The 17,896-nt window shown below is 36.8% G+C and overlaps 1 protein-coding gene across 1 annotated transcript in view; it reads left to right on the forward strand.

The window, feature by feature from the left end:
• The first annotated feature begins 4,779 nt into the window (after positions 1-4,779).
• The window catches only part of thbs3a (thrombospondin 3a), a 34,119-nt gene continuing 21,002 nt past the window's right edge, over positions 4,780-17,896 (forward strand). Inside the window, exons 1-11 of the mRNA XM_056474777.1 lie at positions 4,780-4,972; positions 7,093-7,299; positions 10,144-10,397; positions 12,463-12,565; positions 12,653-12,679; positions 12,778-12,860; positions 13,405-13,456; positions 14,193-14,341; positions 15,020-15,160; positions 17,114-17,188; positions 17,273-17,425. Of these exons, the coding sequence (XP_056330752.1) occupies positions 4,882-4,972; positions 7,093-7,299; positions 10,144-10,397; positions 12,463-12,565; positions 12,653-12,679; positions 12,778-12,860; positions 13,405-13,456; positions 14,193-14,341; positions 15,020-15,160; positions 17,114-17,188; positions 17,273-17,425 (1,335 nt within the window). The 5' untranslated portion in view covers positions 4,780-4,881. The remainder of the gene's footprint in view (positions 4,973-7,092; positions 7,300-10,143; positions 10,398-12,462; positions 12,566-12,652; positions 12,680-12,777; positions 12,861-13,404; positions 13,457-14,192; positions 14,342-15,019; positions 15,161-17,113; positions 17,189-17,272; positions 17,426-17,896) is intronic.

Genomic DNA, 17,896 nt, shown 5'->3' on the forward strand with positions numbered 1-17,896 from the left:
TATATAAACATTTTCATTAATATTTTCATCTAACTAGAAAAGGATGAAGAGAGAAACTCGTGTAGAAATTGCTCACTGATGTCATTTTTAGTAATGGATTATTGAAGCCAAAAGATACTGTCCATTGAAAGCTCGCTGACAGACCGCAAAACTGGCTAAGTTTCAGTTTCTGTAACTTTCCATGAGGTCCTTGCAGATTTCTGTCTAATATGTTCTGTATTTTTTCTCTCTAGTTAAACTATGTGTGAGAGACAAACAATGAGTTCATAAAGATAGCTGATTTGGGTAATGTATTGTCTTCAGTATTTTTTTTTTTTGCCTAAACATTTGTTTTTCACAATAATGCTTTATAGGAGTGAAATCAGTCATTTTATTTATTTTAAGTTTTTTTTTGTCTACATGTGATGTAAACACATTGCTTTGGGGATTTTTATTTTCATAATTTAAGGGGCAAATAAATGGTCCAGAGTAATCCTGATTCTCCTTTGGGTTTCTTTATTTTCTGCTATGCGATGTTGCATTGACAGCTAACAATTTGCTCCAACAAAACTGATTTTATCTGTTTCATTGTTGTAACAAGAGGCCCTGAGGACTAAAGTGGAGGTTGTAAGAAAGAAAGACATTCTCTTGAAGCTTCGGTTTACCTGCCGGCAGTGTTTCCGAGCATCCGAGCCGACAGATCGAGAGCTGTGTGAATTCGTGCCCTGGGGAGACACAGCTGTGTGTTACAGCACCAGCCTGGAATCTCTCTCTGGCTCCTGATTTTTCTTAGGTTTGTTTCCTTGTACTTGTGTGTGGAAACACATTGAACCCCCTCCCCACCACCACATCCAGAGCAATCAGGAGCTCCCCGAAGCCGCACGGCAGCATTTAATGACCTCCACAAAGATCATCTGGGAAAGAATTCCTGTTCGAGAGGGAAAAATGCGTTTGGATGGTGCTCATTTTTCCACTCAGGGATTGGGACAGGGGGGAAGCGGTGGGTGGGGTTACGATCTGAACTGGTTCTGGTTTTGTTCAGAGTGTAAAAGTTTGATTCATGACTACATTGTGAAGATTTTACTCAAAACTCATATTTTCCCTTCTGGGAAGAGGGCTGTTTAACTAGCTGCTCATTTAAAGCACTTTCGGATGAAAAGCTGAACCATTTTTTTTCTGCTTCCAGGGTCCAGTAAAGCTCAAGTATGACTGAACTGTTCCCCTGACACCTGCTGTTAAAAGCTGTTTCTAAGGAAACTCAGAGGTAATGAAAAATAAACATCATCTCAAGACAGACTGTCGAGACTGGACGCTGAAACTGAGCAGCACTCATACTGCTCTACTTTAAAATGTCAACAGCGTTTTCTTCTTCTAAACTGTGTTTGCATGCAGACTGGCACAAAATCAAGCGCTTAAACAGGATAAGTTTAAATGATAATGGGCAGCGTAGGCCAGTGTATGGATTTGCTATTGTTATATTGACACTGACATAAGAATAAAACAGTATTGGCATGTTTTTGCATGATAATACAAGGAAACAGAGTGTTTGTAGCCATGAGGTCAAAACCCTGAAGGCTTGATTGACCACTGAGGGCCATTCTGAGGTCAAAACGAGTAGTGGTATGTAAGAAAAAAATACGAACATAAAAAATCTGCAGTGTGTGCTGAAAAGTGCATTCACCCTGGCCTTTTAAAGAATGAATTCATAGATTCAATGCTGTATGCTGGGCTAAAACTTGTCATTTTTGCACATAAATATAAGTCGAGGGCTCACAAATGCGTATTTAATGTGTAAAAGTGGTCAAAACGGCAAGGAATTTCTCCATTTTACACATACACAAATAGAGGACTTCGGGGTTCCCACTGGTCATGGAATTTTGGAATATCATGGTATTTTAAAAGGTCTATAGACCATTTTGAGGGATGTAAACAAAAACAAGGGTCCTAAAGTATTTCCTGTTTTACATTTTTCATTTCCATAGTTTCTTCGAATCCAAAAAGCATATTGATAAATAATGTTATGATAGCTTTTTAACGTAGACTTATGATTCAATTCACTCTTTTTTTTATAGTTATGAAATAATTTGAGAGCAAACAGGAAATGTTCATGGGCCAATAACATCGCCACATTGAAATGGTCTATTCCAGACATTCGAGTTAGGGAATTTTATATAATTTTTCCATATATCGGGGACTTTTGTTTGTCACTTAACACTTTATTTTAATTTATCAACGTATTTATCTGTATGGTATGTTTTTATCATGTTGTTTCACACTTTTGCCTATAGGCTATATGCACATGGACTTTTATTTTTTAGCCAGGCAGCCCAACAGTTTCCGGTGAACTGCCTTTCCATTACAAAATGGTCAAATTTAAGATCTGATTTCTTTAAAAATCAGCGATCTTCACTGGCTGTTAGATAAACATTATGAAGTGGGTCTCAGATTGGACAAGAAGCACTGCATTAAATTCCAATTCCCCCTGCCATGTCTTTAAAATATGACGGTTTAATTTACCCCAGTATTTTCAATGGAATTTCTGCGCTGGCCTGTTGCTACTGACAGCGCTAGTGGTGACAATGGTTTTTCATCTCGTTTTACGCTTGGAACAACTAAATGAATGCTTGAGTTTATTTAACTGAATGTATTGTAATTCCATTACAACATCGATGCTGTAAAAACCACCTCGTGAAATTGAAAATACTCACATTAAGCATTCACCGGAAGTTTATCGTTGGCTTTAAAACTCTAGCTGTGCATAGAGCCCAATGAGCAACATGTATTTTTCCATACCGTATGATGTTTTTATCATGCTGTTTCACACTTTTTCCTATTGTTATGATTCTGCTATGATTATGATTCTGGCAGTCACCAAGCTGTAGGCAAACCTGCCAGGAAAACGAACATTTCAAGAGCTTTGGCTATAAAATGGCCACTTTTTGTCTGTTTTCAAAACCTGAGGTAAATTATTTATCGTTGCTCTCATAATGGCTATTAAATTCATGAAGAATGATATTGAATCTTTTTCCATTTATTGTAGGTCATTGTAGGTCATGGATAGACCCTCCTAATTAAAGAGGACGTTAAAACGAGATGTGTGGGGGGTCAGCCCTTTGAAACTGAGAACATTTTTTAGTCTGATCTGTATTTTAAATAATAATGTTAATTAATTAATTAAAGTGAAGTTTAATATTCAACTTAGTTTGAGAGGAGCACATGCTCATGATTGACCCAGCTGGCCCACATTACCTAATCATGATCCTCCGATCAAAGAATCCCAAGTCACTATATATAGATCCTCATTTACTTTCTACATCTTTGCCTGGAAGAAACCCCCCTCCTCCCCTTCTTCCACCTTTATCCAGAATGGGTGGCACGGTGACCCAGTGACTAGCATTGTTGCCTCACAGCAAAGAATACCAATGGCACCGGGTCCTCGCTAGGCCATCTGGTATTTCTGTGGGGGGTTTGCATATTCTCCCCATATCCACGTGGGGTTCCCAGGTTTCCTCTCACCATCCAAATATGCTCTATATTATAGACAAAATAAGCTTAAATCTTTTTTCTAGATGTTTTACTCTCAGGAAGTTCACCTTAGCCTCAGCAGCGGGGGAGTTTTGAGATCGACCTGAGCTGCGAAAGGGAGGGAGCCCTGGGCCTGAGGATCCCTGTAGCTCAGGGCTCTCTCCTGGGACAGCATGCCAAACAAGCTATGTATAAATCATGAGCTAAGAGTGAATTCTAGAAAATAGACATCCATTTGATGACCCCTATAAAAGTTCTCACCAATCAGTCCATGCAAGGAAAAAAATCATTCAACCGTCTGAAACCGGCAGATTTAGAGCACCGATACACACTGTCAGAGTTCACAAGACGTTGAGAAAACCACGTTTTCTCATAAAATAAGTGTTTGTTTTTACATATTGCCTGAAAGTAACGTCAAATTAGGTGCATTATTGGCATGGTTTGTCCTAAAGAAAGCCGGAATATCCAATTAGGTCAGAATACACTAAATCCCACAAAACACTGAAAGCTTAAATACATTTTATGTATAAATTGGATGTAATTTAAATAAACATATACATTTGATACATTGATGTCAAAAGTTAATGTTAATCAATGTAATTCGCACACTGGTTATAAGTTGTTTTGGTGCACATCAACGAGGTAAAATTCCGATGAACATCACTAACAAATCACACCAAAGAGTTGATTAGGCTAAACCCACCGATCAAGTGTGAACACACCAAAATTAAATGTAAATGATATTTTCAGTTATTGTCCACCCGAGAGAACATAGGCTAGCTATTTCAACTTGAAGCAAAACAGTGAGTCGACATTATCTGTGGTATAGAACGATATTTTATAAGGTTTCCTGAGTGCCTCAAAACGAACCCTGATGCCAACACGAATAGGCTAATTTTCAGTTTATTTCATGGTTTTCTGGTTCACTAAAATCAAACACGTTAACTTTGCGCTCTGAAGACGGCGTCTTTCTTTGTTATTTACGTTTTTAGTTACCTTATTAAGCTAAGTATACCCTAATTAACTTTCACAAACACGTTCAGTTATTTTACAACTCGAACGCGTCTCAGTTCAACGGCCCCATTCAATCCATCATGCGTGTGTGTTTTACAAGAGAATAAAGTGTTGTATGATGGTGATGAGGGCGGATTCAGTTCTCAGATCATCTCTCTCTCTCTCTCTCTCTCTCTCTCTCTCTCTCTCTCTCTCTCTCTCTCTCTCTCTCTCTCTCTCTCTCTCTCTCTCTCTCTCTCTCTCTCTCTCTCTCTCTGTGTGAGCGCAGGTTTGCTCTACTGGAAATATTCCGTGTTTCAATGCATCGCTGACGGATCTGTTCTGGATATTTTCTGCACCACTTTTGCGTGTATTTTTGTAAACATGAAACAAATGTTTGTACACATTTGGGTCAGTCTGGTCGTGATGATGTTCGTCTGGTCAGCACAGAGCGACAAGAAACACGACGTGCCAGGTAATAATTCCCACTTTCTAAACTTCAAGTAATGACCTAATCTTACGTCCTTGAAATAGCTTTATCTTTTGTCTTTATAGTTGTATATGTTTCATTATTTTCTCTGCTTAATTCACATTCGCTCCGCATTTCTTTTTAATTGTGTATTAACGCGGTTTCGAGAACATTTGAGGAACATTTGACCTATTTTAATTGTTATAAAATATTTTGTAGAAAGGAAAAAGCAAGTTTAGATACTTTAAATTCTTTCATATTGCAGTACTGTTGTAGAAAAAGTATAATTAACTTTCAAATTGGACCAAACCAGTATAACCTTAATACTGAATTATGTAGCCTACTTGTAATCCTTGTCCAACAATTACAATGAATGTGAGTTGGAGCTTTCAAGAGGAGCAAAAAGGTTTAATAAAATTGACTCATTCATATGGGATTCTATTCAAAACTTTGAGTCATTGAGTCCATGAGCTATTTCATCTGAACAGTCTGAATGATTCATTCACAAAAATCGGTCTGATCCGGGTTCTGTGTTCAGCTTTAATTTCAGCAGAAAAAAAAAACAGGGGTGCACAAACTTTTTCTTACTAAAGGCCAAAACTAAATATCATTGAGAGGTGTGGGCTGAAGATAAAATATACCAAACTATTCTACATTAAAGTAATTTCGTAATTTATACATAAAACATCACTTTGAATCGTATTAACTAATGCAGTATAACTTTTTAAATTATAACTTATTGCAATAAAACAACAATCACATTTATAACACAGTGGAGTTTAATGCTGAATACACTAGTCGAGCAGAATCTGCCTTTGCTTTGATTTGCTTACCAAATTCTCTCTATTGTCCTCTATGCGATGAGTGACAGTATGTACATTTTAAACTAAACTACAGCATTTAAATTGAAATAATTATCTTCAGTTAGATTTTTTTTGTAGCTTAAAAATAAAACAAACAAATAAAAGGCTACATTAAATTTGAAATCACAATCTCTAAACCATCCCCATCATTCTCTCGCTCTTCTCAGATGGAATGGCAGGCCAAATCAAAGGTTATCATGGGCCAATTTTGGCCCGCGTGCCCTAGTTTGGGCATCTCTAGTTTGAAAATAAATACAGTTTTTTGGTTCAAATTGCACAAAATATTTATACATTTATTACAAAAGTGTAATACAGCTTTAATATTTTTCTGAACATTAGAAAGTTTTATTTAGCAAGCATTCACAGGATTTACAGAAGATTCCCAGGATATTGACATTTAGTGTTAGAATATTTATAATAGACGGCGCAGTGGGCAACATAATCACCTCACAGCAAGAAGGTTGCTGGTTCGAGCCCCAGCTGGGTCAGTTGGCATTTCTGTGTGGAGTTTGCATGTTCTCCCCATGTTCACGTGGGTTTCCTCCGGGTGCTCTGGTTTTCCCCACAGTCCAAAATATTATGCGCTATAGGTGAATTAAATAAACGAAATTAGCCGTTGTGTGTGTAGGAGTGTGTGGGTGTTTCCCAGTGTTGGGTTGTGGCTGGAAGGGCAACCGCTGCATAAAACGTGCTGGATAAATTGGCGAGAGATCTGCAGAATGAATGGCAACATCAACAGCCTGAGGTATCAATCAATACATTTGTGCTGCCCATTACATTACAAACCACAGGAGAGGGCACATTCTTCAGCAGGATAGCGCTCCTTCTCATACTTCAGCCTCCACATCAAAGTTCCTAAAAGCAAAGAAGGTCAAGATGCTCCAGGATTGGCCAGCCCAGTCACCAGACATGAACATTATTGAGCATGTCTGGGGTAAGATGGAGGAGGCATTAAAGATGAATCCAAAGAATCTTGATGAATTCTGAGTGTCCTGCAATATTACTTGCAAAAAGTCTCATCTTTGAATTATTAATATAATATAAGCCTTTGTTTTAACATAAATCAGATTTGTAGACAACATTTATGATGCTTTTATAACTTATTTGTTGTCTGGATGCTATTTTACAACAAAAAAAAGATTTATATAAAGACATTTCTAGTTTTCATTAGGAAAAAAATGACAATATATGTGTTTGGAACATTCACGTACATTAACATACTGTTCATGTATTTCTCGCTGTCTCTGTGTTTGCGTCTCTCAGTGATAGACGTGCTGGGTTTGGAGGATGTGAAGCAGACCGTGGCCGCGGTGGAGAAACTCTCGTTGGCTCTGAAGACTCTCAGTGATGTGTATGTGATGTCTACTTTTCGTCTTCCTTCAAAACTTGGTGGAGTTCTGCTGGGACTCTACAACAAACAGGATAACAAGAAATACCTGGAGGTTGCCATCATGAGCAAGATTAACAAAGGTAATTCTGCTGTGATCCTTTTGTTTTTTTGCAATCTATAATCATAATCAACATGCAACTGCTTTCTTTTTCCACTGACATCAGTGCATATGCTATTGCGTAATCTTGACCAACAGCCAAACAACAACATGTTGCTTTAAAAGGGTCATGAACTGCATTTTTATTAAGTTTGCACTGTTCTCTGAGGTCCACTTATAATGTTATCAAGATTTGTATTTAATTTAAAAACATAATTAAAAAATAATGAGTTATTTATGTGCTGTTTTGGCACACCATTTGAATAGGATTGTTGACTCAAGATAATCATGCATTGATATGATTGCCTTCCACAAGGTGCTGGAAATCCTTGAAAATACTTAAATCTCAATCTAGTGTTTTCAAGGATTGAAAAGTGCTTAGATTTTGGATTAAGTGCTGAAACTTCCTTTAAAATGTAATTGTGCTGCTTTAATAATAATTGATCTCACTACATTTATGAACTATTTTAATAAAATAAGTATTTTTGCTTTAGCGCAAAATGAAAACAAAATGCATCAAGATTACCACTTCATCTGTAAATAATGCATGAAATATGGCACATTTAGATGTTCTTAAATGATATTTAATAGAGCAAATGACGGTAATTTAAAGTTGAGCATGGGGGAAAATGCCATTAAAATTGTTCATAGCATCTGATATAATGTAATAAAGTTAATATGTCACTTGCCATACTTGTAAAGTGCTGATTAAGTTTGAAAATGCACCTGGAAAGTGCATAAAAAGTGCTTAAATTTGACTTTAGAAACATGTAGGAACCCTGCTTACAATTTTGCATGTTTAGATTTCTAAACATTTTACTTCTAAAATAAAATGCAAATATTTGCAAGCATGTGCCCACCAATGTAAACCTTTACATGTGTGTTTGATAGCCTACTGCATCCTTTGTAGATGCTACAGACACTGCTGAGATTTAGGTAAAAATGCCTAAATACTATGTGCACTGACAACAAACCATCTGTAATAACAAAGTAAGAGTGAAAACGTAATAAAGACTGTTTCAGTCTTTGTGAAATTACAGTGTGTAACTGTGGCGTATTTTTCAACTGAATTCACTGTTAAATGAAAGGAACAGGTGACTTAGTTTTACTGTTGGGGCCTGAAATTTTATTAAAAATAAAGTTTATCCACTCTTTCGTAATGTTGGGATCAAAAGGAAGGCCAAACAATTGCTGTTTTCCCACGGTTTACTGCCTTTGTAACCATTTATATAGTTTGGTTTCTGCGTAGAACATGAGCCTGTACCATGAAGTGAGAATAGCTGGCTGACCAGTTAAGTTTCAGTATAGTTTGCACTAGTGTTGGGTCGATAGGCGATGCCATCATCCATTGCCGATGGTCGATAGACATCACGATGCTAAGCCTGCATCGCAAACCTCCGCCCCGTCACAGCAGCAACCTGCTCGCGAAAAATACACACATATGTTTACACTAATATGCCTTAGTTTTAAAATGGCATTTTAGAACGAAAACGATCCACACTGGTGTTTCATCTAGCATTTCTGAACAGCCCTCGGTCCACACTATACCGCTGAAAACATGCATCACGTGACCACAGACACACACTTTGTCATGCGCTCTAGCATATGCGCACACAAAACCACAGAGAGCAGTGCACGTCGGACAGTTTATCAAGGATGTACCGCTGGATCGCATCTCTCTGTAGTTGTTAAACCTGATTTTTAATTAATCTTGTCTCTATCTAACGACTCTTCAGTCTTTTGAATATATCAGGTAACGTGTCACAGCATCAGTACACTACTTCAATCTTTCGCTTTAACACTTGTACTTAGTACTTTTAGCGAAAACCTCAGATACTGTTGGTTGGTTCCTGTAGGTTGGGCACCTTCTATACCAACCAAATTTGTGGATGCCATTATAACGACACCGATCACTCTGCCTATTCATGCCAGAAAAAGTGATTGACAGGTGGTAATTTGTGTTTGGCTTATCTTTATTTATGATTTGGTTATGGGTAAAACAAAGACCATGTGGGTCAGGTAGTTGAAACAGTAGACTTCAAATAATTAATTCATTATGAACAAATTAATTATCCATAAATAATTAATTCTCCGCCGCCTATGATGACGATGCCATCGTCTATCGTGATGTTTCACATTAGACATCGTACAATGCCAAATTGACTGACATCGCCCAACCCTAGTTTGCACCAATTCTGAGTTCGGTACCACGAAGGTGACTCAGCTCTGCTGCTCCATAATACCATGGCAACAAAGAGTGAAAAAATCAAGCTGTCTTCATGCTACCTAAAACCCACACTAAACTGAAACTTAACTGGTTAGCCAGCTAACCCAGCTTCATAGTACAGATCACTGCTTTAGTCTTTTTATTTACATACTGCATGCATGAATCAGTGGGCGGAGCTAAACGGACATTGATGTAGAAGTGGTAATCTTGTTCTGTGGCTACGAGTTTGGTCACACTATTACATAATAAGTCAGTTTCACAATCAACAACCTTGGCTCTTATTTCCAGATTGATTTCAATATAAGCTGTTTTTAGACTAAAAAGAACGTTTTTGAGTTCAGAAACTTACAGGAGGTTTTTATAGTACACTGACCTCTTATATGTCCAAAGATATCTCAGTTCACGACCTTTATAACTTATGTTCCTATTTAGCCTATTCAATTAGCATATTCAGTTCAGCCTTAATTTGGTCTGTTATGCCCACTTTAAACCACTCAATTAATAATTATCTTGTTCTACCAATACATAATATGTGACAGATATGAAATGGCTTGTGAACATGCCTTTTGAAGATCTATAAAAGCTGTGTTTTTGCTGTAGTTCTGGTCCGGTATGTCCGTGAGGATGGAAAGCTGCATACAGTGAACATGCAGAGCCCGAATGTGGCGGACGGACGGCCTCAGTCACTGATTCTGCGTGTCGGTGGCCTGCGCCGGGAGTTTCTGAGCCTCGAGCTCTATGTGAACTGTCGTCTGGCTGACTCCGCCCAGCGCCTGCCCCCATTGGTCGATTTTCCCAAAGATGCTGAGCTGGTGGAGATACGAAATGGACACAAGGCATATGCTCGGATGCAGGTGAGATCAACATAGTTAAAATCAGTGTCTTCACAACATTTGATTATTTATGATCTGTATGTTTTGGGTTTTTTTTGTTACATTTTAAATATATAGAAATAACATTTTAAATAAACATTTCTTGATCCACTTCAAATGCTGACCAACTTTTTCAAATATCATTTTAATACATAAATAGTTTTTAAAACATTTTTAAACATAATAGATTAATAACAAATCAATTTTGTCTTTGCCATGATGGCAATGAATAATAATTTTCTAGTTATTTTGAAATATACTACAATTCAAATTAAAGTGATATTTGATATGTAATGTTTATTAAATCTAATAAACTAAATTAATTAGGTTAACTAGGCAGGTTAGGTTAATTGGCCAAGTCACTAGCAACAGTGTGTTTGTTATACACTCACCAGCCACTTTATTAGGTACACCTCACTAGTATTGGGTTGTACCTCATTTTTACTTCAGAACGGCATTAATCCTTCATGGCATAGATTCAACAAGAGACTGGAAATATTCCTCAGAGATTTTGGTCCATATTGACGTGATAGCATCACGCAGTTGCGGCAGATTTGTCGGCTGCACATCCATGATGCGAATCTCCTGTTCCACCACATCCCAAAGGGTGCTCTATTGGATTGAGATATGGTGACTGTGGAGGTCATTTGAGTACAGTGAACTGAATGTCATGTTTAAGAAACCAGTCTGAGATGATTCATGCTTTATGACATGGCGTGTTATCCTGTTGGAAGTAGCCATCAGAAGATGGGTACACTGTGGTTAAAAAGGGATGGACATGGTCAGCAACAGTACTCAGGTAGGCTGTGGCGTTGACACAGTGCTCAATTGATACTAATGGGCCCAAAGTGTAACAAGAAAAATATCCCCCACACCATTACAACACCATCACCAGCCTGAACCGATAATACAAGGCAGGATGGATCCATGCTTTCATGTTGTTGACGCCAAATTCTAACTCTACCATCTGAATGTCGCGGCAGAAATCAAGACTCATCAGATCAGGCAACATTTTTCCAATCTTCTATTGTGCGAATTGTAGCCTCAGTTTTCTGTTCTTTGCTGACAGGAGTGGCACCCGGTGTGGTCTTCTGCTGCTGTAGCCCTTCCGCCTCAAGGTTGGAAGTGTTGTGCGTCCAGATATGCTCTTCTGCATACCTCTGTTGTAACGAGTGGTTATTTGAGTTACTGTTGCCTTTTTAGATTATACTAGATTAAACTTTATTGTTATTACGCATGTACAAGTACAAAGCAAGGAAATGCAATATCTTTCTATCAGCTGGAACCAGTCTGGCCATTCTCCTCTGACCTCTGGCATCAACAAGGCATTTGCGTCCACAGAACTGCAGCTCACTGGATAGATGTCACTAACAACCATGCCATTTTCAAAGTCACTTAAATCCCCTTTCTTCCCCATTATGATGCTCGTTTTGAACTGCAGCGGATCGTCTTGACCATGTCTACATGCCTAAATGTGTCGAGTTGCTGCCATGTGATTGACTGATTAGAAATTTGCATTAACGAGCTGTTGGATAGGTGTACCTAATAAAGTGGCCTGTCAGTGTTTAGCCTATCAAAAACAAAATGCTAAACATCACTTGGGAAATATTTGAAAAAGAATGAAAATTTCACATAATTTGTATTCCAATAAATGCATCCATGTATAAAACTGAACAAATTAATTTATTATTTATTAATTTATTCTAACATGCGTGAAACCCACATTTTGTGTAGTGTGTATTTAAAAGCATAACTGGAGTTCTGTAATTATTTAATTGTTTTTCCAAAATCTGAACTGCAAGAATTCTGCAGAAATTCAATTATTTAGCATGAAAACAAATTGCATAATTCAGGTTTGCATCAACGTGTGTGAGTAAATAATTATTGAGTTTCCATTTTGGTTTAATCCATTTATTTATGTTTTATTGATAGAAATATTCAATGTGGTCGGGTAAAAACTACAATCCAGATATCAAGAGTAATCCCTTGGTAAAATGCAGAATCTAAATAAACGTTAACCTTTATAACTAAAATGTCTTTCTTCAAGGGTTCGATGGATACTCTTAAACTGGCACTGGGGGGCACTGTTGCCCAGGCCGGCGCTCTCACCGACTGTCCCTTTCAGGGAGACGCCTCTTCATACAACATAGGTCCGCCAACATCAACACAGGACTGAGGTTTTTAAAGGCTTGAAAAATGTAGTCTGAATATTGTTTTGTTTTACCTTTGTTTTTCAGTGAATGGTGAGGTTAATTCTATTCTAGGTGAGTTGACTTCGCAGGTGCAGTTGTAATAGGGATTATTCATTTTCATTTATTTTTATAGTTATTTAATTTGAAGATGTTTTACTATTTTTGCACAGGTGACCACACTAAAGCTCTGATCGGCCAGCTGATCATCTTTAATCAGATTTTGGGAGAGTTAAGAGAGGACATCAGGGAACAGGTGTGTGTGATGGACATATATGGGCACAAATGTGAATGTTTACATGGGCATGACGCAGGTATATCAATGAGATGGTGAATTATGAGGACATTGCTGATGTCCCCATTTTTCAAAAGGTTTTTAAATCATACGGAATGTGTTTAAAGACAGTTTGTACAGTATAAAATCAATGAAAATAAATGGAATGTCCCCACAGTTCACAAAAACAAGCCAGTACGCGTGTGCGCGTATGTGTTTGTGTTTGTGTTCCTTTCTTTAAAGGGATAATTCACCCCAAAAAATTATTCGCTTGCCCTCAACTTAATTTGTTTTGTCTTCTGTTGAACACAAGAAGATATTTTGAAGTATGCTTGTAACTTATAGCCTTTAACTTCTATTCTAAGAAAAGTCAATGGCTACTGGTTTTCTAGATAATTCAAAATGTCAATTGTGTTCAACTGAAAAACTAGGTTTGGAACAAGATGAGCATGAGTACGTTTTGGCAGAATTAAAATTGTTTGGGTGTACTATCCATTTAACATTGAAGTGTTCTTGTGCTGTTTAGGTGAAAGAAATGTCCCTGGTAAGGAACGCTATTCTGGAGTGCCAGATGTGTGGTGAGTATCAAACCCTAAAATCAACCTGACAGAGCCCATAAACTGCATTCAGACAGATGCAGAATACAGTGTTCAGGCTTATTTGTAGAGCTGACAGTTTAGAGGGAGAGTGATAAGCAAAACCACTGTTATTAGACGGCAACCTTAAAGGGATAGTTCAGGCAAAAATGAAGATCTGCTGTTAATTTGTTCATTTAATAGGTAGCTGACTTAATTTCACACCATTATAGAAGGTTTCTAGATTAAATCATGCTTTTTGTGGATTCACACATAATTTAAAGTGACTATCAGTATTTTGAGAATGCAAAAACACATACAGGCAAACTTAAACTAATATCTGTGGCTCCTTATGATACATTGAGTTCTATTGAATTTAATTGATTTGTATCAATTGACCCAATTGTATTTTGAGTCTTGTATTACAGAGGATAAAATGCAAGGAGCGCCAAAATTTAAGAATAAAGTGAAGCAAAATGAAGCTACTAGTATATATTAGAGCATTCTGTGAGTGTATCCCAAAATGCATTGCAGTTGAACCTTAATTTTCATGAAAAACCACAGCTGATTGTCATTGTATCATTCTGTCTGTATTTGAAAAAGAAAAAAATATTCACTGGAGTGCTAATAATTTTGACTTCTATTATATAATTCACATGATGTTTAATTTCTTTGGGCTATTTTTTCACTTATTATTTCTCATAGTATTTCTTAAATGGTCCATCTCTGTGTTTTGAAGGGTTTCACGAGCCTCGTTCCCGCTGTCAGCCGAACCCCTGTTTCAAGGGTGTGTCCTGCATGGAAACGTTTGAATACCCAGGGTACCGCTGTGGGCCCTGTCCAAATGGCATGACAGGCAACGGCACACACTGTCAGGACATCGATGAGGTGATTACACTAATATAAAGTCAAAATTATTAGCCCATGTGATTATTTTTTTTTCTTCTACAAAAAAATGCTAAATTTATATTTAACAAAAAAAATAACAAAAAATATTAAACTGTTAAGTATAAATTTAGGATTTTTTGTAGAAGGAAAAAAAACCTAAATTTATATTTACAGTATAGTATTTTTTTCTTCTGGAGAAAGTCTTTTTTTTATTTTGGCTAGGATAAAAGCAGTTTTTAATTTTTTTTTTTAAGCATTTTAAGGTCAATATTATTAGCCTCCTTAAGAAATATTTGTTTTTCGACTGCCACAGAACAAACCATTGTTATACAGTGACTTGCATAATTACCCTAACTTGCCTAATTAACCTTATTAATCAAGTTAAATGTCACTTTAAGCTGTATAGAAGTGTCTTGAAAAGTATCTAGTAAAATAATATGTACTGTCATCATGGCAAATATAAAATAAATCAGTTATTAGAAATGAGTTATTAAAACTATTATGTTTAGAAATGTGTTGGATAAAATCTTCTTTCCGTTATACAGAAATTGGGGAACAAAGGGGGGCTAATAATTCTGACTTCAACTGTAAAGTGATGATGTTGCTTATGTTGAGTTATTAATAATTTTGAGCATATTTTGAGTTATTGAATGCATTTATTGTGTTTTCCTCCATCAGTGTTCAGAGGCTCAACCGTGTTATACACCGGGTGCTTGTGTCAATACTGCAAGAGGTTTTACCTGTGAGTCGTGTCCCCCAGGCATGTGGGGTCCACCTCTGTCTGGAGTCGGTGTGGAATATGCTAAGAGTCACCGCCAGGTACAGGGCATTTGCATTATTGAGAATACTGTAAAAACTGTGATATTGTGGAATTTTATTAGAGTTACTCCAGCTTTCAGAGTCAAATAATCAATCAGAAATCGTTCTATTACGATGATATGGTCCTATGATGTTTATTTGGAATTTCTGTAACATTAAATGGAATGCAAAAGTACAATTAGCAAGAAAAAATAATATATAAAAAAATTAGGGGTTTTCAGATCCGATCACGTGATCAGAAATTAGGCCTGATCACATGGTTTCATTGTTCTGGAGGTATTATAAAGTTGATGACGACAACATTGCCCAAGCGAACTGTGACATATGTAAACTTGGGATTGCCTGGCGGGTATTTTACATTGAGGTACTCTTTGTTTTTATTTTTGATTTGTTTTTATATTTACTGTTGCACTAAATTCCAAAAGTGAAGAATTAATGTTATTTATTAATTGATTGTCAAGCTACCTCACAGAAGTGCTCTGTTTGTTAATGGAGTTGTTGAATGTTAAAATAGGGCGAATTAAACCGATCCTGGATCTGTTTCTTTACTCTTTTTTTTATTATTTTTTAATGTATTATAGAAGTTTTAGATCGGGTTTTGGTATTGGTAGATACTCAAAATCAAATGACACTGACTCTAGGGCAAAAAAACCTTATCTGGACATCCCTAAAAAAATATATATACAGTATAGAATAAACAATACCCCCACCTACACATACATGGTATGCTTGTCTCAAATTTTGTCAAGACATTTTGTTGATTGTTAAATAAAGGTAGAGATACAATGGATAAAGATAATACTAAAGTGCTTAAGAAACTTTAAATAAATATTTGGTAACACTTAAGTTTCACACCGTTCACTACTGGCTTAGTAGCTGCATATAATTAAGATATTAACTGCTTATTAGCACTTATATAGCATGGTCTTGTTTTTCATCACTAGTCCTACACAATAATAAATTAATGCCCATAATAGAAACCCAACTACTACTTTACTAACTATTTATAAGCAGATAATTAGTAGTTTATTGAGCTTAAAGTCTTGGTTAATGTTTTTTAATTGTGTGAATTGTACATTAAAACAAAGTGTGACCAAATATTTTTTGATTGATTGTAAACATGAGTCAACCAAATATTATGAAGACACTTCAACGTTGAAGACACTTCAACGTAAAATGGAAAAGTCACCTATGGTTTTGTGTATAAAGACTTCATTTATACAGTGAAAAATCAAGGTGTAATGTAAATAGGATGCTGATTAGGGATCCAAACGCAGGATTTATGTAGAAGAATGGTCAGGCAAGCAACAGTCGACACAGGAGCAAACACATGTATACAGGCAATCTAGAGTTGTGGTCGATAAACAGGCAAATTGTCAGTACAGGCAGGAAGCAGGTAGCGTAAACAGACAAAAAAGGCGTGGGTCAAAAACACGACAAGGCAAGGAAACCGTTGTAATGTTCACTATACAGTTTAACAGCTTATAAGACTCAGCACCGATGTGTGTGTGAGTGCTTTTTTTATAGTCTATGTAATCGCATCATGAGCGGCTTCAGCTGAGACTGTGTGTGTGTATTTGTAAGCGTGCGCAACCACTGGAACTAGGAACATGTGTGTGTAAGCGGTGCATGACTGGATCTTGTAGGCCATGAAATGGCGGATTTGTAGTCCTTTAGTGATCTACAGCCGCTAGATTGCTGATGATCATAACACAATGTGCCTAAAATATTATTAGCACAATTTTTTTGTTTCCATTTGGCTGACCAAGGTTTTATTTATTTTTAAAATTATATTATTTTTAGTCTCGAGTAGCAAGGGTGTAAAAAATGGCAAACTTTTCAGAATAAAGGTGGAAGTGTTGATAATTTTTTTTTCTAAAATGCATTTATATTTAAGGACAGTATATCATCAGATCATCAAAGCAAATGTCAGCAAGTTTGTTTGTGTTTCAGGAGTGCTCTGACATCGATGAATGTGTAGATTTGGCCAACGCCTGCACACCCAACTCTGTCTGCATCAACACTATTGTGAGTATGAGTCAGAAAAACTCAAGACCTGTTTTCCTGCGTATGAATTAATAACTTGTTTTATATTCCTTCCTCGTCTCTCAGGGGTCATTTCGATGTGGTCAGTGCAAGACTGGATATGTTGGGAATCAAACAGCCGGATGTTTCCCTCGAAAATCATGTTCTTCACTCAGTTTCAACCCCTGTGACACGAACGCTCACTGTGTCATGCAACGCAACGGGGACGTGTCTTGCGCTGTAAGTTCATACTTAACACTGTGTCTGTACCAGCTTTAATGCAGAAATATTTATAGTGCTGCATTAATTCTGCATTAGAGGACTCCTATAGCACATTTATTTGCATCCAAAGTCAAGAAACGTGTTTATATTTCTCATAAAATCCTTTCAGCATCAGATATTTTCTCATACTGTCTAAAACAGTTATTTCAAGGATCTGGGGCCTCATGTACTAATGCTGCGTACACACAAAAACTTTGCGTACGCCTGGTTTCACGCTCCCGTTTGGATTTACTAACAATGAAATTAACGTGAGAATGTGCGTTGGTCCGCGCCAACTTCATGTCTGGTGTACGTCTATTTCTTGTGTGTGTTCGTTTTTTTCCATTGGCGACTCCTAGAGGCAATTATTTTAAATAAAATGGGTTAATTGACACTATATATATATATATATATATATATATATATATATATATATATATATATATATAT

This window comes from Danio aesculapii, chromosome 16, assembly GCF_903798145.1.
Source record: "Danio aesculapii chromosome 16, fDanAes4.1, whole genome shotgun sequence".
NCBI lineage: Eukaryota > Metazoa > Chordata > Actinopteri > Cypriniformes > Danionidae > Danio > Danio aesculapii.